General features: G+C 34.9%; 1 protein-coding gene across 3 annotated transcripts in view; it reads right to left on the reverse strand.

Annotated features, from left to right (window-relative positions):
- The window catches only part of Tpp2 (tripeptidyl peptidase 2), a 74,508-nt gene that overhangs the window by 8,590 nt on the left and 41,924 nt on the right, over positions 1 to 23,994 (reverse strand). Inside the window, exons 18-27 of one of the 3 annotated variants that reach the window (XM_074043028.1) lie at positions 23,870 to 23,986; positions 23,540 to 23,640; positions 21,930 to 22,026; positions 21,032 to 21,169; positions 19,379 to 19,623; positions 19,038 to 19,116; positions 17,152 to 17,190; positions 12,058 to 12,209; positions 8,776 to 8,872; positions 7,637 to 7,767 (exon numbers count right to left, since the gene is read on the reverse strand). In XM_074043028.1, coding sequence (XP_073899129.1) covers positions 7,637 to 7,767; positions 8,776 to 8,872; positions 12,058 to 12,209; positions 17,152 to 17,190; positions 19,038 to 19,116; positions 19,379 to 19,623; positions 21,032 to 21,169; positions 21,930 to 22,026; positions 23,540 to 23,640; positions 23,870 to 23,986 — 1,196 coding nt within the window. Of the gene's footprint in view, positions 1 to 7,625; positions 7,768 to 8,775; positions 8,873 to 12,057; positions 12,210 to 17,151; positions 17,191 to 19,037; positions 19,117 to 19,378; positions 19,624 to 21,031; positions 21,170 to 21,929; positions 22,027 to 23,539; positions 23,641 to 23,869; positions 23,987 to 23,994 lie in introns of all 3 variants that reach the window. The other 2 variants (XM_074043029.1, XM_020175284.2) reach the window with 2 other exon arrangements.

The raw sequence follows: 23,994 nt of genomic DNA on the forward strand, positions 1-23,994 counted from the left end.
GGTTTTCATAAGAAGAACTAGACAGTGAAGGGGATGAAAAAGGTCAGGCACTGCAGAGAGGTTAGGGTTGATGAAAATGAGCAACTGTTTTCAGTAACTGGTGGAACCTTCTGTTCTGAGTAAGACAGTTACATAAGATCATGGTCAGATTCCTTCTGTAATAGGATGACTGGGACTGTCTTTAAGTAGAACTGGGACAGAATTCTACATAAATAAGCCAGAGGCCAGGTAAGGAAGGAGGAAACATCTGAATATGCTGTAGAGTGAGGGAAGGCACTGAAGGTAAGGCAGGGGTCCTATTTTGTCATCAGAGTACAGTTATGAAGGAAGGACAGGAAGCGATAGGATGTGCTGTTTCAGTTAGAAAGGTCAGTTTTAAAGAAAGGAGACCCCCTCACCCTGAGGGGCTGGCAGGAAAGCACTGTGCATGAGCACAGCAGGAGACTGTTGCTTCTACTTTTTTCTGCGAGAATACAATTAGTTGTGCTACAAAAATAGACACATAGACCAACAGAATAGAAGATCCAGAAAAAAGTCCCAAGCAGGTATAGCCACCTGACTCTTGATAAAGGTGCCAAAAACATACTTTGGGAAAAAAAAAGACAACCTCTTAAACAAGTAGTGCTGGGAAAACTGGATATTCATATGTGGAAGACTAACACTAGATTCCTATCTCCCACTCTGTGCAAAACTCAACTCCAAATGGATCAAATAAAATGTAAAACCTGAACCACTGAAACTACTGGAGGAAAATATAGGGGAAATACTTCAAGATATGGGAATAGGCAAAGACTTTCTGAATAGAACTAATAGCTCAGAAAATAAGAGCAAGAACTAATAAATGGGACCCATCAGATTAAAAAGCTTATGCACAGCAAAAGCTGTGGAGACAGCCTACAGAATAAGAGAAAATCTTTGCCAGATATTCATCCTTTCGGGGCTTAACATCCAAAATATGTGATCATAAATGCACTGAATAGGTAGTATTTGGTAACAGTGATGAGCAACAGAAACAAGAAGAGCTAGCTGAGAGACTAACAACCTGGACATTAACTGTAAAAACTAAAGATGGCCTATGGTGGCAAATAAAGACCAATAGCTTAGGAAATATGAGCAAGAATGGACAAATGGGATTGCATCAAATCCAAAAGCTTCTGCAATCAACAGAGTGAAGAGAAAACCTACAAAATGGGAGGAAGTCTTTGCCAGATATTCATCTGACAGAGAATTAATATGCAGAATATATTAAGAAGTGAAAAAATTAAACATGAAGAAAACAAGTCAACCAATAAATTGGCAAATGAACTGAACAGACACTTTTCAAATGAAGATGTACAAATGACTAATAAGTACATGAAAAAATGTTCTATATCCTTAGCCATCAGGGAAATGCAAATCAAAACTATACTGAGATTGCACATCGCCCCAGTAAGAATGGCTATCATCAAGAAAACAAATAACAACAAATGCTGATGAGGATATGGGGGAAAAAGGGACTCTTATTCACTGCTGGTGTGAATGTAAATTAGTGCAGTCCCTATGGAAATCCGTATGGAGGTACCTCAAAAAATGAAAAATAGAACTTTCATATGATCCAGCTATTCCACTTCTGGGTAAATATATCAATATATAAGTCAACTTACTATAGAAATACCCATATACTCATGTTTATCACAGTAGCATTACATTTATATTATATCATATAATATCATATTATATTACATTACATGACATTACATTATAGTATACCTAAATTATGGAATCAGCCTAGGTGGCACCAACAAATGAATGACTAAAGAAAGTGTGGTATATCCATATAATGGAGTTTTGCACAGTCATTAACAAAGGCAGTCCTAAGAGAAAAGTTTATAGCCATGAGTCATATATTAAAAGGACAGAAAGATCTCAAATCAATGACCTAATGCTACATCTTAAACTCCTAGAGAAACAAGAACAAGCAAAATCCAAAACAAGCAGGAGAGAAATAATAAAAATAAGGGTTGAAATTAATGAAATAGAAACACACACACACACACACACACACACACACACACAAGGAATCAATGAAACAAAAAGCTGGTTCTTTGAAAAAATAAACAACACTGACAGACCCTTGGCAAATCTGACTAAAATGAGGAGAGAAAAAACCCAAATCAGTAAAATCGGAAATGCAAAAGGGGAGATAACAACAAATACCACGGAAATCCAGGAAATCTTCAGAGACTACTTTGAGAACCTATATTCTAATAAATTTGAAAATCTTGAAGAAATGGACAAATTTCTAGATAGTTATGACCACCCAAAATTGAACCAAGAGGATATTAATCACCTGAATATATCTATAACACAAAAATGAAATTGAAGCAGCAATAAAGAGTCTCCCAAAAGAGAAAAGTCTAGGACCTGATGGATTCTCGCTGAATTCTGTCAGACCTTTAAGAAGAACTAATATCAACCTTCCTTAAACTGTTCCACGAAATAGAAAGGGAAGGAACACTGCCGAACTCATTCTATGAAGCCAGTATTACACTCATCCCCAAACCAAAGACATCCAAAAAGGAGAACTGTAGGCCAATCTCCTTAATGAACACTGATGCAAAAATCCTCAGTAAAATAATGGCAAACCAAATCCAATAACACATCAGAAAGATCATTCCCCACAACCAAGTTGGCGTCATCCAAGGGATGCAGGAGGGGTTCAACATATGCAAATCTATAACTGTAATACAGCACATCAATAGAAGCAAAGACAAAAACTACTTGATCATTTCAAATGCAGAAAAAGCCTTTGATAAGATCCAACACCACTTCATGATAAAAGCTCTAAGAAAACTAGGAATAGAAGGAATGTACCTCAACATTGTATAGGCTATATATGACAAACCTATAGCTAACATCATACTTAATGGTGAAAAACTGAAACCATTCCCCCTAAAATCAGGAATGAGACAAGGGTGCCCACTATCCTCACTCCTATTCAACACAGTACTGCAATTCCTAGCCAGAGCAATTAGGCAAGAAGAAGAAATAAAAGGAATACAAATAGGTAAAGAAACTGTCAAAATAGCCCTATATGCAGATGACATGATCCTATATCTTAAAGACCCAAAAAACTCTACCCCAAAACTCTTAGACACCATAAATAGCTATAGCAAGGTGGCAGAATACAAAATCAACTTACAAAAATCATTAGCTTTTCTATACACCAACAACAAACAAATTGAGAAAGAATATATGGAAACAATTTCATTTACATTAGCCTCAAAAAAAAAAAAATCAAATACCTAGGAGTAAACTTCACAAAGGATGTGAATGACCTCTATAAAGAGAACTACAAACCCCTGAAGAAAGAGATCGAGGAAGACTGCAGAAGGTGGAGAGATCTCCCATGCTCATGGATTGGTAGAATCAACATAGTAAAAATGGCTATACTACCAAAAGCAATCTACATGTTTAATGCAATTCCCATCAAAATCCCAATGACATTCATCACAGAGATTGAAAAATCTACCCTAAAGTTCATTTGGAAACACAAGAGACCACAAATAGACAAGGCAATACTCAGAAAAAGAGCAACGCTGGAGGTTATCACAATACCTGACTTCAAACTATATGACAAAGCAATAGCAATAAAAACAGCATGGTACTGGCAAAAAAACAGATATGAAGACCAGTGGAACAGAACAGAGGACCCAGATATGAATCCCACACAACTATGCCATCTTATTTTTGACAAAGGCACCAAAAACATACAATGGAGAAAAGAGAGCCTCTTCAACAAATGTTGCTGGGAAAAGTGGTTATCTACCTACAGAAAACTGCAACTAGATTCATGTTTATTACCCAGTACTAGTATCAACTCAAAATGGATCAAGGACCTTAATATCAGACGCAAAACTCTGAAGTTAGTAGAGGAAAGAGCAGGGAATACACTGGAAGCAATAGGTATAGGCAAGGACTTCCTCAATAGAACCCCAGCAGCTCAGCAACTAAGAGAAAGGATAGACAAATGGGACTACATAAAATTAAAAAGCTTCTGCACAACAAAAGAAATGTTCTCTAAACTGAAGGGACCACCCACAGAGTGGGAGAAAATATTTGCCAACTATATATCAGACAAAGGACTGATAACCAGAATATACAGGGAGCTCAAAAAACTAGACTCTCCCAAAATCAATGAACCAATAAAGAAATGGGCAAGTGAACTAAATAGAACTTTTTCAAAAGAAGAAATTCAAATGGCCAAAAAGCACATGAAAAAATGCTCACTATCTCTGACCATAAAGGAAATGCAAATCAAAACCACACTAAGATTCCACCTCACCCCTCTTAGAATAGCTATCATCAAAAACACCAGCACAGGTGTTGGCGAGGATGTGGGGAAAAAGGAGCCCTCACACACTGCTGGTGGGAATGCAAGCTAGTATAACTACTCTGGAAAACAATATGGAGGCTTCTTAAAAAATTAAACATAGATCTGCCATATCATCCAGCAATCCCAGTCCTGGGGATATACCCAAAGGAATGTGACTCAGGTTACTCCAAAAGCACCTGCAACCCATGTTTATTGCAGCACTATTCACAATAGCCAAGTTATGGAAACAGCCAAGATGCCCCACTACTGACAAATGGATCAAGAAAATGTGGTACTTGTACACAATGGAATTTTACTCAGCCATGAAGAATGAAATCTTATCATTCGCAAGTAAATGGATGGAACTGGAGAACATCATTCTGAGCGAGGTTAGCCAGGCTCAGAAGACCAAAATCGTGTATTCTCCCTCATATGCAGACTTTAACCTAGGGCAAATGCAGTAATGTTGTAGGACTTGGGTCACGTGCTAAGGGGAGAGTACATATGGTAGGAATGGGGATAGGTAGGAAACCCAAAACTTGAAAATGTTTGATGTCTCCACTGCGAAGAGCTAATACAGTAACCTTAATATGACAGAGGTCAATATGAGAAGGTGACTGGGAAGTAGTGAAGAGGTGTGGTAGGAATCAATTCGGGTTGTAACACACTTGTGCATGGAAGCAATGCTAGGAATCTCTCTGTACAGCTATCCTTATCTCAACTAGCAAAAATGCTTTGTCTTTCTTATTATTGCTTATATCTTCTCCTCCACAAAATTGGAGAAAAGGGCAGAACAGGTTTTGCCTGGAAGAGGGGCCTGGGGGGGGGAGAAGAAAGGGGTGGGGAGCAAGGTGGAGAAATGGCCAAACAATGTATGCGCATAAGAATAAATGAATAACGACAAAAAAAAAAGAAAGCTGAAATTATGTGTCTGCTGGAAAATGAATGGAACTGGAGATCATCGTGTTAAGTGAAATAAGCCAGTCCTGTTAAGATAAATATCACTTTTTTTCTCCTGTGGAAGTTAGGGAGAAAAACAAAAACAAAAATGAGGTCATGAAAATAGAACAGGAATACAAGAGATGTAGTAAGGAAAGGGAAGGGGGCAGAGGAAGGGGAAGAAGAGAGAACAATGGGAAGGTGAACATGATCAAAGTACACTGCATGCATGTGTAGAAATGTCATAATGAAATTTATGTTCAACTAACATATACCAATTTAAACCAAAAGGTAGAAGAAAAAACAAGAGTCATGCTCATCTTCTTAGGAAGAGGGCCAGAATGTGAGGAGAAATGAAAGGACACAGGGTTTGGAGTCAGACCTAGCCTGAATGCTCGCCTTCCCACCTCCTAGTACAGAACCAGAGTCAAGCCATCCAATCTCTGTGAGCTTTGCTTTCCTCTTCAGTAAGGGTGGGGTGAAAAAGTCGCGCTTTACACATTGTTTAAATGCAGGTGAGACAACACATTTAAAACCATCATTCCCTACCACTCTTGGGGATATACCCAAAAGACTGTGACACAGGTTACTCCAGAGGCACCTGCACACCCATGTTTATTGCGGCACTATTCACAATAGCCAAGTTATGGAAACAGCCAAGATGCCCCACCACTGACGAATGGATTAAGAAAATGTGGTATCTATACACAATGGAATTTTATGCAGCCATGAAGAAGAACGAAATGTTATCATTAGCTGGTAAATGGATGGAATTGGAGAACATCATTCTGAGTGAGGTTAGCCTGGCCCAAAAGACCAAAAATCATATGTTCTCCCCCATATGTGGACATTAGATCAAGGGCAAACACAACAAGGGGATTGGACTTTGACCACATGATAAAAGCGAGAGCACACAAGGGAGATATGAGGATAGGTAAGACACCTAAGAAATTAGCTAGCATTTGTTGCCCTTAACGCAGAGAAACTAAAGCAGATACCTTAGAAGCAACTGAGGCCAATAGGAAAAGGGGACCAGGAACTAGAGAAAAGGTGAGATCAAAAAGAATTAACCTAGAAGGTAACACACACTCACGGGAAATGAATGTGAGTCAACTCCCTGTATAGCTATCCTTATCTCAACCAGGAACACTTGTTCCTTCCTATTATTGCCTATACTCTCTCTTCAACAAAATTAGAGATAAGGGCAAAACAGTTTATGCTGGGTGTTGAGGGGGTGGGGGGGGAGAGGGAGGGGGTGGAGTGGGTGGTAAGGGAGGGGGTGGGAAGGGGAGAGAAATGACCCAAGCCTTGTATGCACATATGAATAATAAAATTAAAAAATAAATAAATAAAACCATCATTCCCATATAATCCACACTTAGTAAATGGCAGCTACACTTTCTATTATAAAATTTAGCAATCGTAACACAAAATGGCAGTGCTTTGAAATTATTCCTTTGGAAAATATGAAAGGATACTAACCATGGCCAAACAACCAATTTTATACAAATTTTAATTACACTTGGAAGTGACTGCTTGTAAAATTCATCAGATCATGTCATAAATATGAGTAATGTAATGCCAAGAGTTCTAGAAGTTTTGAGTCCAAGTTCTTTATGCAGAAAAAAGTTCTCTCTGAAGCAGATGGATTTTTAAAGGAAAATTATAGTTCTTGCAAGGCAGTTTTGGTATTTCTATCCTTGCAAGTTAATGACCCATATGTGGATAATAAATCATAGTGATAGAAGAAAAACTGATACTGAGAGAGCTCCCACAAGGTGATGGTAGACGTTCACAGAGGGCGAAAGTGATCAAACTTCACCACACCAAAGCTTCCACATATACATATAATATTAGACTTTATAAAGGCTAAACTAGAAATTCTTCCCTTTCCGTCTTTAGTTTCATAAAACTAAAGTTTCCACATAACAGTTTTTAACCTAATTTTATTTTTTATTATTTATTTTATGAGGTAATAACAATTAGATTTCACACTTTTCATACTATTGATCAGGAACTAATTTAAAATTAACTCCATAAGGAGCTATGCTTTTGCCTTCTCTCTGTCCAGTTCACATAAATCCCCAAGTGTCAAAACTACTTGACTCCCTCTCCACCTTAACAGTACCTAATGGTAGAGAAAGCAAACTTCGTTCTTGGGCTGAGTTTTAAAGGATGGAAGAAAATGATAGTAAAATGTCTAAGACGGTATATTCAAATCTTGGAAATACCCAAGGATATAACAAACATCAGAAAAAAATGTCCTCAGTAACATTAGTCCCTAATTTCTATACAAGTAACTAAGAAATGAGATGCAAGAAAGACTATTTACTGGTTAGGTACTTTTTTATAGTAGCTGCATCGGGCCGAGGGTCAGTCTTCATTGCAATATAAACTGCTAGAGCCGTTTGGTCTATGTGAGAAATAACAGCATTTGCAGCTTCGACAATTTCAGTAAGTCTTTTCATTCGCTCCTGAGGAGGAAAAAAATATTCATCCATTAGTATACGATAGCATTTTCCTTTCTGTCATCTTAATCACAAGAGGGGCAACTGCAGTGTGAAGGGACCATGTCACCTCCTGGCAGCCCAGGGCTCCATGCTTTCTCCTAACACGATCTTTGAAATTGCTAGCATTTATGGAAAGTTTGAGGTCAGATATGAAAATACCTAACTTACACATCCTGCTGTAGTTCCACAAACTAAATAAAGTTCCTAAAAATGTAGTTTTATTTTTTACAAAGGAAACTCCTTTTCTGCATATTATGATTTCAGAGATGTGTTATACTATTTCATGCCACATGAAAACAGAAGTTAAAAAAAAAGCCTTCGCTGAAGAAATTCTTTCTAACTCATCATTAAAAACTAAAAAATGAGATTAAATCATATTATAATAAAAATCTATTACCATAGCATTCTCAGCAGATGGCTTGTTTTGTCAAAGTCTTTTTAAACAGTCTCCTTTAAACACTCCAGACTAGTTTACTCAAAACTCTTCATGATTTTAACTGATTATGGCTGGCACCTTCCTACTGCCATGATTAATAATGAGAGCTGGCCTATTTTAAGATAGTCTAGAACTAAGTCTAATTCCTAACAAATCACTAACAAAGTTAATTCAAAGAGGAAATTCTTTCAGTGGAGGTGTTAAGAGTTCCAACTGACCAGGACCAAGATCTAGTCCTCCTTCCCCTTCAGGTTAAGGCCAAAGCAATCCGTAGGCTCTTCTCTACTACTATTCTCACTGACCAAGCAATTACTAAGTACATACATTCATAGCACATAGCATTAATTATTCCATCACTATTACTAAACTCATAATAGCAGGTAGGTTCTGTAATTAGTTAAATGGAACATTCAATATTAGGAAACATGTTTTCAACTGGCAAGAACAGAAAACAAAGATAAAGATGCACCTTTATTGAAAATACGAACCTTATTTAATACTATAAACATAAGATTTAAGAAGTGAACACAACCAACCTTTTCAGCATCTAATTGATGTAGCCGTGCAACATACAGAGGAAGATATGTAGGATATGTTTCTTTCAATTCATTATAAATGTCACTAGAATCCAGCCTGCGTGTGTAAGAAAGAGAGAAACATTTACTATTTTCTTTTTAAAAGAAAACTTTTATCATCTGTATTATTTAACATTGTTTAGAAGTTCTAAATATTGTTTCAGAGTAAGGCATTAGTTTGAAATGTAAGTATAACCATTGACAAAGATTATTACTATTTTCAGGTAGAATAAATGCTGACCCAGAACATCAACAAAATTATGTCAATTAAGAGTGCAATATAAGATGTCCAGATAAGAATAAGCATTAGTAGCTTTCTTACATATCAGCTATAACAAGATTTATTAAAAATGAGGAAAAACACATTCGTATTTAAAAGGACCAAAAACATTTACAAATAGCAAGAAAGACTAAAAGCTCTAGAAATGTCTAAGACCTCTATGAAGAAAATTCCAAAGTCTTGAGTGAAGTTTTGTTCTTAAATGGGAGACTGAGTAAAACTCTGTCAATTCTTCTTGATTGTATGTATTAGGATGAAAACAAACCAAATTGATACCCAAGCAGTAAATAATAACTAGCACCAGACAGGCTACCTACAGTAAATTCACTTAAAATATTCAAATTTATAGAAATAGTGTAAAAAACACAGTAAATGGAGATTTTGATAATGAATTTTAAGGACAACAAAATTTAGTTTTATAGACAATAAAAGGAGGCAAATTAGTTCTTAATAGAAAGAATAATTCATTCAAGTTATTTCTTTTTCCCTTTCAACAATTTTATAAGAGCAAATCCAACAATTTCACTTTCTACTTAAATCTACTGCAGCTCAATTATGCAGAGTGTTTTTGCTTTTTGTTTTTTTTAAACAAAAAATAGTTCAGAGCTTCATCAATTTTACAAGGGATCTCTACTAGTTCTTTGTTTCTTCTAAAACACCTATAGAGGCAATGACATCCTTTTCAATTTTCTCTTCTTCACCACACTTGTTTGGTCTTGTGAATAATGTATTTAGTTCTCTAATATCACTTGCCTCAAATTTATTACTCTTGCCTGTGTTACAAAAGATTTCCAATTTTGCTTTTTAAAAACAAATTTGAGATATTTCACACCTTATACAATTTACCCAATTTAAGTGTACATTTCAATGGTTATAGTTTATTAACAGATATGTGTAATTAATGGTCAGCTTGAAAACATTTTCATCACAACCCTCCTTGGGTCAGCACAGGGAGACCTCCCTCCTCTACACTGTGTATATCCCCCTGGTGATGCAGCCTGTGTCCCAATAAAGCCTCATCCAAGTGATTAAAAAAAAAATTCATCAAAACAAAAAAGAAACCTCCTTATCCTTTAACTTACAACCCTCCCCAGTACCCCAGCCTCTCGAACCCTAAGCAACATTAACCTACTTCTTTCTGTGAAGATCTCCCTGTTCAGACTTATATCATGGATGGGATCACATAATTTTGGCTACTGTTACTTGGCACTCTGTCTTCAAGGTTCATCCCTTCATGTACCATGTACCAACCCTTTTTCTGTCTGAACAGTCTTCCAGTGTATAGATATATGACATTTTATTTATCATGTATCAGTTGATGAACATTTGGGTTGTCTGTCTTTTTTGGCCATTTATGAATAATGCTGAGGGCATACTTTCATGCACAAATATCTGTGTGAATATAGGTTTTTATTTTTCTTCAGCATGTATTGGGAATGGAATTGCTGGCAACACTGCCAGATTACTTTTCAAAGAAGCTGCAACATTTTACATGCCATCAACAGTGTCAGTGGGTTCTGACTTCTCCAAATACTTATCAGAATGTGTTATTACTAGGCTTTTTTATTCTAGTCATTCTACCTGGGTATAGAGCAGTATTCACTGTGGTTCTGATGTGCATTTCCCTGAAAATCAAGGGTGCTGACATATTTTCATGTGCTTATTGTCTGATTATATATCTTCTTTGTACAAATGTCTATTCAGTCTCTTTGCCCATTTAAAAAATTGTGTCATTTGTCTTTTTACTACCCAGCTATAATTCTTTACATATTCTGGATACAAGTTTCTTAGAGACTTATAACTTATAAATATTTTAATTTTTTGATGCCATACTTTGAGGCACAAAAGTTTAAAATTTTGATAAAGTCCAAATATGTACTTTACATTTTGTTACATGTGCTTTTGGTATCTTAACTAAGAATGCTTTGCCTAATCCAAGCTCATGAAGATTTATTACCATGTCTTCATCAACAAGTTGTATAGTTTTAGCTGTCAAATTTAGCTCTTTGATACATTTTGAATTAATTTGTGTATCATTATAGGACAAAGGTTTAAATTGTACTAACAGAAAAATGAGCAAAGAGCATGTTCAAATTTTCAGTTGAGAGAATAAAACAATATGTAACATTTAAAAAGCTCTATTTTAATAATTAAAGAAATGCAATTTGAAGCAGTGATCTTTTTTTTTCCCCCCCATCCTGTAGTAACATACATACATAGCTATATAAATTATATTTTCACTGGAAAGTGATTTGGCAAAATATAAAGATGACTTTTAAAAGTTAATATTTAATTTCGTAATTTGACTATGATAGAAGTTTAAAAAATTTTAATGTATAAAAAATGTTCACACATCATTATAAAGAAAATCTACAAACACATATTCCAAATAAAATGTTTAAACAGATTATATTGCAGTCATAGGACCATGAACTACATAGTCACTGAAAAATGGTAATTGAGAACCAGCTGTTCTAACACCCACCTGTAACCCCAGTATGTGGGATGCTGAGGCAGGACCCGGATCATGAGTTTGAGGCCACTCTAGGCTACATAATGAAATTGTCTCAAAAAAATTAAAAGTGTAAAACACAACAAGGTACTTTAAAGAACTATTAAATGACACAAGAAATGCTCAGACCTAAAAATTAATTGGGCCAGGACATATTATCATTCACACTGCTACATGTGCATCCAGAGAAAAATAATAAAAGGACAATGGAGAACAGGAAAAAGTTATTTTTCTTTCCTGTACCCTCCAATAAAATTCTCAAGAGCAAATTAGAATTAGTGATAAAAATTTAAATACTTTATAAAAGATAATTATAAAAATACAAGAAAAATTAAAAAACATCTGTAATCCTACTACCCACTGAATAGTCTATGGATATTTACACATTATTATTATAGCTGGAAAAATAATAGTCAAGATTTAGAAGATAAAAATTTACTCAAAAACCTACTTTGTCATCCACTGAATTTTAAGGTCTCGTAATGCTTCAGTAAACTCTTCTTTTAAATCTTTCTCTTTTTCTGAATCTTTTTCTTTATCTTTGCTGCCATTCTTAGTCTTTGTCGGAGGAGGTATTAAGTAATAATGAACAGGGATCACATCCTATAGAAAATGAAAAGATATTCTTAGATGAATATGCTTAATTTTACTTTAAAATCATCTTCAATAGCTGAGTATCATGTAACAGGGGTTGCACCTGAGGGTGCTACATTATATTCCAGTTTTAAGGGTCATAAAACATCAAAAATGCCAATCTGGAACCACTGTAATTTTTCCCAAACTTGAGAGTGCTGATGCATCTATTCCTTTAAAATAAAGGAAGTAAGAACAAATTTTTCTCCATTTGAGTGTATTTGGTATTATCTTTATTTGACAGACTAAAGAAAAAAGTACATTGACCTTTCACATTTTAATTCTGAGCAAGGGAGGAAATAAGTTATAACTAAAAATAGAAAAGATCCTAGTTTGTAAGTGAATTTAGGGAGACATTTACTGCTTTGCTCAATTGATAGGACTTGCTGAGCTCCCACCATATGCAAGGTAGTACTCTAACAAAAGAACACAACAGACAAGGGCCTTTCCTGCTCTCACAGCCACACATTAGAATTGGGGAAGTCTGACAATACATGTACAAGTAAATAAATAATTTCTAATGGTGACATGATATGACATGAAGAAAATAAAATGGATAAAAGGATAAACAGTGACTCTTAGCTAAGGTGGGGAAAACTAATGCAAAGGCAGTAGTTAAGGAAAGCTAAATGGACCAAAACAACTTATATGAATGAATCTAAATGAACCTAAATAGCCCCAACTGAAGAGTGGAAGCCACCTATCCAGTTCAGAAATCAACATCTGAAGGCTAAAATGAGCAGCTACTGAACTTAGTATATGGCAAACATAGCAGAGTTGTATGTACTGAGAAAGTGGGCAGTAGTCATAGCAAGTAGGGCTTGACAGACTGGCAAATACATATATTTAAGAATACAAAGAAGCCTACCAAAAAGTTTTTTTGTAAGGTAGTGATTAAAGACTTGCTTTTTAATGGCTGAATTCTATTATGGATTAAAACTTTAGTTTGCTTTTTAACTCTTGATAATATTTGGAGAATGGATTATAGAATGCAAAAGCAGAAGCAGGAAAACAAATTTGGAAATAAATCTAGGAAACCCTGAACTGCTTTGGACTAGAGAACAGGTTGTCAAAATAGAAGAAAATGAATAGATTTGAAATACTCTTTGAAGACAGAACCAACAATGATTACTGAGGGCTTAAAACTATGGGATGAGTAAGACCAACAGGGATGGGAGATGGGGAAAGAGTAAGTTCTGGACTTGGCTCAAGGTATTTTGTTATCTAAATGCTCTGTGAGTGAGAAAGACAGAAAGCAAAGAGAGTTTGATATTATGGAATCCTTGAGGAAAAAAGCACCATGAAGAAAAGAGCCATTAACTGCCAACACAGCTGAGAGGTGGTGAATGACAGGGAAGGTAGTAAGATGGGGAAGGAGGTGACCAGAAAACTTGGCAGTAAGGAGTCTGCTGATAACCTTGGCAAGAACAATGTCCTTGCATGGTTGGGGTAAAGACCAATGAAGAAAGAGACAGAGGGAGAAAACAAATCCATACTTCTTTTGAGAAGTTTTGCTTCTCAAAATTTCATTTATTTCCTAGCACCTAAGTCTTTTCTTATAAAAGCAGTGCGTATTGTTTGGGAAGTGAAATCATGTTAGATTTGTTTGATTTTTTTTGCAACAATAGTTGCCCTTAATAAAATCATTACTAAGTCAGTGTTCTCTAGGATTATATTAAATGATGCTAAATTAAAACATTATATTCATTTTCATTAACACATGTTACCAAAAAGACTTTTACAGTTCTCATTAGAGTATTTTAGGAAAAACTTCACATAAGTTGAGTCAAAAGTAGTACTGTTAAGACCCTTCCCCCCAGGTAGTCCATTTTAAGAATGTTCTCAAATTCAATGTTGGGGTATAAAATGATATAACATTAAATAGGAAAAACTGCTGTCATTCTCATACTATTTCAACACAAAACAATTACTACTATCTCCTCATGACTCATGTACAGCACCGAAAACCACATTGACACGAGTTGTCCATACAAATTCGTCTATAGCCCATTGGCACACTCTCCCTCTGAGGCCAGGGAACTGATGCTTGCAAATAAAAGCTTCTGTGAGGCTTGAAACTGGGAACAGAAGCAGGTCTACTGCTTGAACAAGTTCATTCAGGAACCTGCCACACATCCTTCTACTCTCTTTCTGGAAGATCACTCGCCTGGGGAGAGGGGCACACTTCCCTGGGCAAAGCCAAAGTAAGGTGTTTGCAAAATATGAGCCAATAACCCATCAGTTCTTACCACAACAGGCTGCTTTTATGTCAAGTTTTTGACACAGACAGCCATCTAGGAAGTACAGGTATAAATGGACTATTTACTTTCTGCTAATATAGTGCTATTCTCTTTGGAATAAAGCGCTTTATCATACAGTGTGTTAGAATGTGAACAGCATTTGCCTGGCAGTCTCTATTCATTCTAACAGCAATGCAACCCTCCCTTAGTTTCCCAGGCTATGAAGAGGTGTGACATTTCTGGATAGGAAGCCTGTGTGTTGTGAGGCAATTTCTCCTGATTGTCAGAGGTAAGGCATTTGCTATTATTGTTTTAGTACAGGAGATAGAAAATAATTGAATTTAAAATGAACAATCCATTAAAATTAATTCATAATAAATGACTAACAAAGACCTATACAAATAGGAAGAAATCATACTCTAGCAAACTTAAACAATCATGAAAGATATAAAAGGGAAGAAAAGTTTATGATGAATTATCTTAGGAAAACAAAATTAAGACTTTATAATCAGAATACAAATGTTAGTACAATACTATAAAATACTTCAGGGCAAGAATTTTTGTATTAATAATTATAAATCTGGAAATCTTAAGCCCTAATCAAAAGAAAAATGGAACTACATGCATGGCTCACGTGGTAGAGTATATGCTTTGCAAACACGAGGCCCTGAGTTCAATCCCCACTATCACAAAGAAAACTGGAATTGTTTTTCCTTTGCAGTATTATGAATACATGTTCTTCTTTCAATAAATATTTTTTCAACTCACTTCTCCAGGACTTACTGCAGGGTCAACTTAATAGAATTAATTTTGTACCTCAAATCTTGAGAAATCTTGATTATGATTTAAAAAGAAAGTCAAGAAGAATGCTGTAGCAGAAAAACTAAAAATAGTTCTCCATAGTAGATACCTAGCAGTAAGTTTAAAAAGATTATTCCAACTACTCAGAAAGCATTTCAATAGTGTTCAGATTGAACAATATTATTCAGAAAGTCAAACTTATTTGCCAAACCAGTAACTACTCTTTGGGCAATTGTTTAATTTATCATTTAAATTCTGACTGAAAAACTACAATTTCCTTAATTCTTAAATTATTAACTATAAATTCAAAAATTTAAAAGCTTTATACAAACTTTTTAAACTATTTTAAAGATTAATATAGTTGGATGGTATTTATGGTCTTCTAAAAAAAATAAATTCTTTCATATTACAGATATGTATTTTTCTTTGTAACTTGCCTGTTTTTTTTTTAAATAAGAGCTTTATTATGTACTTGCACTGAAGATAAGAAGGAATGGGCAGAGAAAACTCTACCAGCAGCTAAGTTCTTTATACAAAACTTTACAACAAGTAGTTCAAACAAAATCCAGCAAAACTCTGAAAAGATCAACTAAAATATACAATAGGAAGTAAAAACATTGCCTATGACTTCAGTGATATGTGTTTTCTATTTTTTAACAAGTTCCTAAAACACTTTTACCCTGTTCTCCAAGCAGTGACTTTCAAACTATTTTCACAACAATCCAAAGATGCACACTGGATACATAAAATGATGTTTTGTAAATGTTGGTTATGTTCCAGTAAATGAATTTACATAGTCCCCAAATGGGTCAAAACATCCTGTTGAAAAATAGTGTTTATCTGGAAAGATGATTCATAGTGTGTATTTTGTTTGAACAAAGTGTTTTTTCATTACATAATATACGAATATTTCAGAAGACATTTTAATAAAGGATTTTAGCTACTATAAAATGGTGATCCTTAGTTCATATCGCTGTAAATTAAGAAACATAAAGTTATCTTTTCTTTGTATCTTAAAACATGACTGGATCCTCTCACTGCTAATACTTCTCACTTAAAAAAAAAAATCACTGAAATGCCAAATGATATAAGGGATCCTACTAGAGAGCTACTGGATCTTTGTCAAGTGTGTGTTCCCTTCTCGACAATATACTTGAAAGCACAATATTCTTTTTTGTCAAATTTGGCCCCAGCAGTCAATAAAGATCATATAACATTACTACTGCAGGGAAAACAAACACACCACTTGCAGATTTTAAAATCTGTTTGTGCTCCTAGCTTACATTTTAATTTTTGGCCAACAAAAATACAACAACAAAAATTTGTATTTCTGTTCCTGCTATCTCCATTGTGTGTGCACTCTCTATCTCTCTTTTTGTCCCTGCCTTCCCAGAACTAGGACAGATGCAAGAGTACAGAATAAACTTCACTTTAAAATGTTTAAATATTTCATTAATCAAATCATCTAATATAAAAATGCTTTTAGATATATAAAAAATAACTAATTGCTTTGGCCTCCCTGGCTATCATATTCATCTCTTTAAGGGGCTTTTATATAGATAAGACTTCAAATTTTACTACTTGATATCATATCTGGAGCAAGAAATGAATAGCATTAAATTTTTTTTATACACATAGGAAAAAGCAAAGGTCTTCCAGCAGTTTATCGCTAAAAAAACCTTTAGAAAATCAGTATGTCAACATTGCTTGTAGTTTAACTAAGAGCACTATACTGTAGAATGTAAAGAAAGGAAACTAAGGGGAGAGATTTTTTTTTTAAAAAAAAGATTTAAAATAGTGACAGAAAAAAAGTTTAACTAATATGTAAATAAGGCTTTAAGACATTGTTTTTAAGAACTGACAATCAGTACCTTTTTAAATTTTCCTTGTCGTTTTGCTGCAGACTGCCCCTGGGAGTTAGAACGACATTCTGTAAGAAAACATGCATAATCTACACAGGATGGAGACACCACCTCTGTCTAATTTTCCTCCAATTTACAATCCACCGGTATGTGTCACAGTACTTAGAAAGGTCAGGTCTGTGATCAACATGGCATGCTTTTAAAGAAAGCAACACTGCCACATCATTTTTTAAAAATAGAAATATACTCAAATGTTATTCTAAGGCCAATTTTTTCCAGGTTTTTTTTTATCTAAAATAGTGATCAAACCCCATTAATTATGAAAACATTTTTTAAAACATTAAATTTAGTTGACAGTCTGCAGAGTCTGATTTTAAAGGATTTCATGACCACCATACAAGCCTATGCGTTGTTATAAAAAGAATCACTTAGGGTTACTGGGAAAGTCCAAAAGAAGCAAAATTAACAGTTACCTTACCAACTACCAAAAACATAGGAAACATACTAAGGAAAGACTAAATAAACCATACAATAGAAATTATAATAAACTCAATAGCTTTAGGTTATTGGCTCTTGTTGTAAAGTCTACATTTCTAACTATAGTCAACTAACTATAGTCAATCCCACACACTTAAAATTTAATTTCACAATTGCCTCTGCAACAATACAGCCCACTAATTCTGAATAGCTAAAACCATACTTTTATCAACAATCATTTTCTGTTATACTTTTCACAAGAAGTAGACTCTTGCAAAGAGTCATCTGAGTGAAAAATTCATAGCTGCAGCTATGCTTCCTATGAAAGTAATGTACAAAACAGACTACTAGTATTTCTAAAATCAGTACATGTATAAATTTCAATATTAATTACTGATTTACTTCAAATTACACTGAAGTATGTATGTGTTAAGGTCTCAACTGAAAAGAGATTCAAGAAATGTCAAGGTGAACAACTTTTTCTAAGCACAAAATTCCCAAATTATGTTTCAATGACAGTCAATAAATGGCCTTAGTTCAACAGTGACAAGAAGTAAATCTAATTTTCAGGATGTATAAGAACAACTCATTTTGATAGCAGCATTTATAGATTCCAGCATTAGGAAGTAGACTTACTTAGTTTTATACGAATGAATGCTAAAAAGAAATGCAAAACTGTATGAATGACAACTGTTACTGGTATTAAGCTAAAATGACACTATGACAAAAGGTGACAAATCTATGTAAATACCATTCTCACAATAAATTTGTAATGAAAACACAGATGGAAAAACTAACACAGGTACCTATACATAAAGTTGTAACATGTATCTCTAAACCATTACAACCAGAAAAGCATTTATAACAAAAAGCAGAATTTCAAAACTATAAAAGGCAATGCTAAAATAAATACTTCATATTTTTCTATACAATTATATAAGATTCCAATAAGAGAAAGGTCTGCACAAGTGTGAAAAGCATTGCTCATTAGTATTAATGGTTCCTATTGGTTTTCAGAAACAACCCAGGAGAAGCTAACTTTTCCCCATATCCATAATATTTCATTCGTCAAAATTCTACACGATGCTCTAGTTTTAAACATCCCATTTACTTAAGCCAAGTATGATTTGGATCTACATGTTTTACAAGAAAGCTAAAGTATATTAGCCACTGAGGTAGGCTTTTAAAAAAGAACATTAAACATTTAAAAAACATGACACATTTTAAAAGACAACCAAGAATTAATTCACCTTCACTAGTATCTAAAGAAAAAAATGAAAACAATTAATCCCTGCCCTGTGCTGCCCACCCCGTGAATAGCTTCTTTTACCCATTCTGAAATGTGAAATTAATTCCCATCCTCAAAAAAATGGAAAATTTTGAATAGGTACTTTCAGTGTAAAATAGCTAATACTTACAGCTTTCTTGCCAAGTTCAGTCTTTGACAATGTTAAGGATCCTGCAAGGTAGCATCCAGGTCCTGCCCCTTTGGGTATTCTAATAAGAGAATTAAAGAGGGGAAGAAAGCAACAGAAGAGAAAGTTTCACAAAGATAATTAAGGGAAAAACCATCAAAAAAAATTCCGTACTGAAATAACTCCCATTGCTAAGATTTCAAAAAAATCAAATGGAGAAATAACTTTAGCCTAAAATGATAAACGACAACGTACTATAAAATGGACCTAATGTAATGGACTCACATTAGAAAGACCATAAGGGTACAAGATAGGCATTCTGAATCAGCAACATCATCACTTACTTATCATCAGGTAAGGAAGTGACAAAGAATGGCTGGTTATACTTGGGTGGTAATGTCAAATTGCTTGCTTTCTTCTTTCCTAGAAGTGCGAGGCTATGATTTTCATGAATATCTAAGCTCAAGGTATTAGATAACCTATGAGAAACAATAAATGGAAGATCTTTAAGACGCTCCAAATCACTGATTTGCTCATGACGAATCTGTAGTCGAATTGTATAATCTCCTTTCTCCAATTTCAAAGAATACTAAAAAAGAAAAACAACATTTGGGAAAAGTAAGTTTAGCTAAGGATAACTGAAATGACAGTAAGAGGATAAAGAGAAACAGTTCCATTTACAGAGTAATCACAAGGTGTGAGGGACAGTGCAAGTTGGCCTACATACATGTGTCTACATACTAGGTCCTAATGTGCTGGTTAGCAGACAGGATCAAGGAAACGAAATGGCTCACCCAAGGACACACCGGGAACTAAAGTCAGGTGTGACTCTAAAGCCCTCACTCTTTCCACAACAGAGTATTCCCATATTCTTACATAATCAGTTGTCTCCTCAAGACCAACAAAAACTACTGCTGCAAGATCAGCTCATGGGTTCTCAGAGACATGTACAAAAAGTCAAAAAGTCAGCAAAATCAGGGAATATCTAAGACAAATACATGTGTGTATGTATGCATGTTCACTTCTGGTAATCTTTACCTTATAACCAAAATGTCATACCCCTTTATTGCAAGCAGGAAAAACAGGAAGCCAATGGAGATGAAGGAATATAAAGCTACTTATGCTCCACCTGGCTAACATGCTGCTTTAGGTGGGATGCTGCATTCGTAGTTTCTTCTGAGAAGGTTTAAAAAGTAACCAAAGTAATGGCACTGCCAGAAATCCACTGCACTGAGATGAAACTGCTGCTTTGAGGAAAAAAGGTATCAACATTCCTTGAATGACTAACTGCAAAAACCTCCATCAATTATTTTCATTATTCAACATAAAATTACAAATGTTATAAGAAGCTTTTCTCCACATGAAATTTCAATCAAGGATGAAATTTCTGTAGGTTTTATGATTAAAAGATATTTTTCCCTTCAATATGACAGCCCAAACCAAAATGCCTGCCATGTACTAAGTGCTCAATATACAGTTGCTAAATGAAGTAGCTATGAAAGAACTAATGACCTGAAGCCACATGATCACTGCTTTAATGCTCTCTTTATTCCACTCAGCCCTGGGAATCATTTGAGGTACTCACATATCTCAGATGATTTGCCATCCACCTTCAGATAGGTAGAAGCAGTGTGTAGGAGGGAGAACTGCTATAACAAACAACTACATTGGGCTGGGGGTTGTAGCTCTGTGGTAGAGTACATATTTAGCATGCACATCTCTGGGTTCAATCCCATCAGGAAAAAAAAAATAATGCTGGCCATTGTCTTGCAAGCATAATCCTTGTCTCCCACTAACGGCAGAAAAGTTGTCATAGTCTACAACCTATGTCAACAACCACAATAAACAAGGAAGCTTCTCATAGTTTGTGTAAATACTAAATACAAAATTATAGTCTCTTTAAAAATATGAATATTTTACAATAAGTAGAAGTCAGGGATTCATTCATTCATGAAATAGCTTCTGTTGATTCTAAACGTTCACTGCCAATTTTATACCTGATGTGGATAAGCATCGCCTGAACCCATCTGTCTTTTGTTCTGGTCAAAAATAATCCATAATTGGCTGTCGAATTCTGATTCGTATAACAATTCACAAAGAAGTGGGCAGCTTGGAGTTACTTCTCCACTCTTGGGCTATAAAAAAGTAAGAATGATTACTTGATGTAGTTTTCTAGTGCAGATTAATATGATTATAGACATAGACTTTCATTAATAAATATTCAAAATGCTTCTAAAATTTTTTTTTAAATGGAGGACATCTGTTTTGGCACTAATTAAATGGACTTTTCTTTTATAAATTTAAAAATACATACCTAGCTATGGATATTCATTAATAAAGCAATATATATTCTTGAGAACCCCTAACTGCTTTATAGAACTGAAATCTAACAGTTCTCTGAAATCTATCATCTCCCTAACATTAAAAGGTTTTCATTCTGTGCTTCAGTAACTGTTTTATTGAAATCCCATTGATCCTAAAAAACTCTTTCATCCAACTTTTACAATGGATTCAATTACTTTTACTGCTCATTCTTTCAAAGAGCTATTCTAACCTTTTACTGTTCTGATACCTCCTTCAGAAAAAGCAAACAACCACCATGTCTTGGCATTTCCAAGACTTCTAACTACCCCTGGTCAAGTGGCACAAATAGATTGGTATAAAAACTAAGGCTTAAAAGCCAGGTCACCACAAAATTACACTTTGGCTTCAGACTAAAATAGTACTTAGATATATAGGAATCATAATTTCCTAAGAATATTCTGATTAATCAGGGTTAATAACTTGATTATATTTCACAGAATACCATATACAATGTCCTTTGGTTTTTGATTTTATGATTCACAAAACACAAAGGTTCATTGTATGGGTAAACTTTACTACATAAACACTTACTTGATGAAAGTTATATGTCAGGACCATCTCATAAAGTTGACGATTATTTGGCAAAACGTCTCTTGATCCTAAAGGTTTTGTTTTTGCACTCACTGGTCTGTAATGAGGCAATTGCATAATTGATTTGACTCAAGAGTTCACTTAATGACACTTAAAATTCTCAACAACAAAATGTATAATATACTATAAAAAGTGACATGAGTATTCCTGAAATCTTTATTAACTTTATAATATTTTAATCATTAACATATAATCTTTATTGTGCTAGAAACAGAATACATTTTAAATTTTGTAAGAAATATTACAAAAAATAATCTTTCTGTGGTAAAAACTTTTCAAATGTTGCATACAGTTCTTAACATAACCAAGTCCTAGCACTAGGGTAACAATCACCAACAGTATTGAAGAGCAACTGTTTTTTGGTTTTTTGTACCCTCCTATTCAAACTGCTGGTGGCACTGCACAGGCATGACACAGGCCACACCAGTAGTGCTACTGCTTCCTGAACGTCAGGGGCCATATCTATAGTCCTCACCTTGACTTTGAGAACAGCAGTTAATTTTTTTTAGTATCATCTAATGGAAGTTGTTAAAATGCAGATTTTTGTGAGAACACAGACTGGGAGACAGAAGTGTTTCTACCATTCAATAAGACTTGCCAGTATTGCAAGTTTTGAAAACGACTCATTCAGGATCCACAAAATAAATCAAAGAGAGATGGAATTGGAGAACATCATTCTGAGTGAGGTTAGCCTGGCCCAAAAGACCAAAAATCGTATGTTCTCCCTCATATGTGGACATTAGATCAAGGGCAATCACAACAAGGGGATTGGACTTTGAGCACATGATAAAAGCGAGAGCACACAAGGGAGATATGAGGATAGGTAAGACACCTAAAAAATTAGCTAGCATTTGTTGCCCTTAACGCAGAGAAACTAAAGCAGATACCTTAAAAGCAACTGAGGCCAATAGGAATAGGGGACCAGGAACTAGAGAAAAGGTTAGATCAAAAAGAATTAACCTAGAAGGTAACACACACGCACAGGAAATTAATGTGAGTCAACTCCCTGTATAGCTATCCTTATCTCAACCAGCAAAAACCGTTGTTCCTTCCTATTATTGCCTATACTCTCTCTTCAACAAAATTAGAGATAAGGGCAAAATAGTTTCTGCTTGGTATTGCGGGGGTAGGGGGGAGAGGGAGGCGGCGGAGTGGGTGGTAAGGGAGGGGGTGGGGGCAGGGGGAGAAATGACCCAAGTCTTGTATCCTCTATGAATAATAAAACAATAAAAAAAATAAATAAATCAAAGAGAATGATACCTTGTTATTTTATATGAAGAAATGAAAAGCCTAATGTTCACTGATCCTAACTAATCATGACGGGATGAACTACCCTCTGTCTTGAACCATGCCAGCCAGCTGAGCAGCAAGGCTAGAAACTGCTACTGGACTGTCTCTCAGAGACCTGAGAAGATCCCTAAACTGCAAAATCAAAACAGATATTCCTCTTCAGCATTCACACAGACTACAAACAATGACTCTGCAAAGAGTATAAGCAATCCTTCCCATCAACATCCAACATCTGTAGCCCTTAAAACATTTAATGATACCGTAATGTTTGGACCCAGCTCTTCAAAGTTATGCAGGGAGCCAAATCTTCGTACTTTAAGGAGGACTGAACATCAAAACGATTGATTCCTTCTGATGCATGCTACAAAGGATATTTAACAAATTAATTTCTCAAACTGTAAAAGAAAATAACACATGGTATATATAAAATAAATGTATCTACTGTAAACTTTATATATACCTATGAACAAAGACTACTTTAATTTTCACATCCATGGGTTATTTCCCCATTAAAGTTTAAATCTAACCATGAAATTATTTCTTGGTAACAGAAATGGCAATAAAAAGTGCAGAACTGTCACAGAACTTACAATGTTTAACTGAGGCGCAGTACATACTATCCCATGGAAAGAAATGGTATAATCAATATTGACATCACTAAGACTTGCCCACCATCGAGCAATACAAAATTCAATTGCTTTCCCACCCTGCAAAT

Source organism: Castor canadensis, chromosome 10 (genome assembly GCF_047511655.1).
Source record: "Castor canadensis chromosome 10, mCasCan1.hap1v2, whole genome shotgun sequence".
NCBI lineage: Eukaryota > Metazoa > Chordata > Mammalia > Rodentia > Castoridae > Castor > Castor canadensis.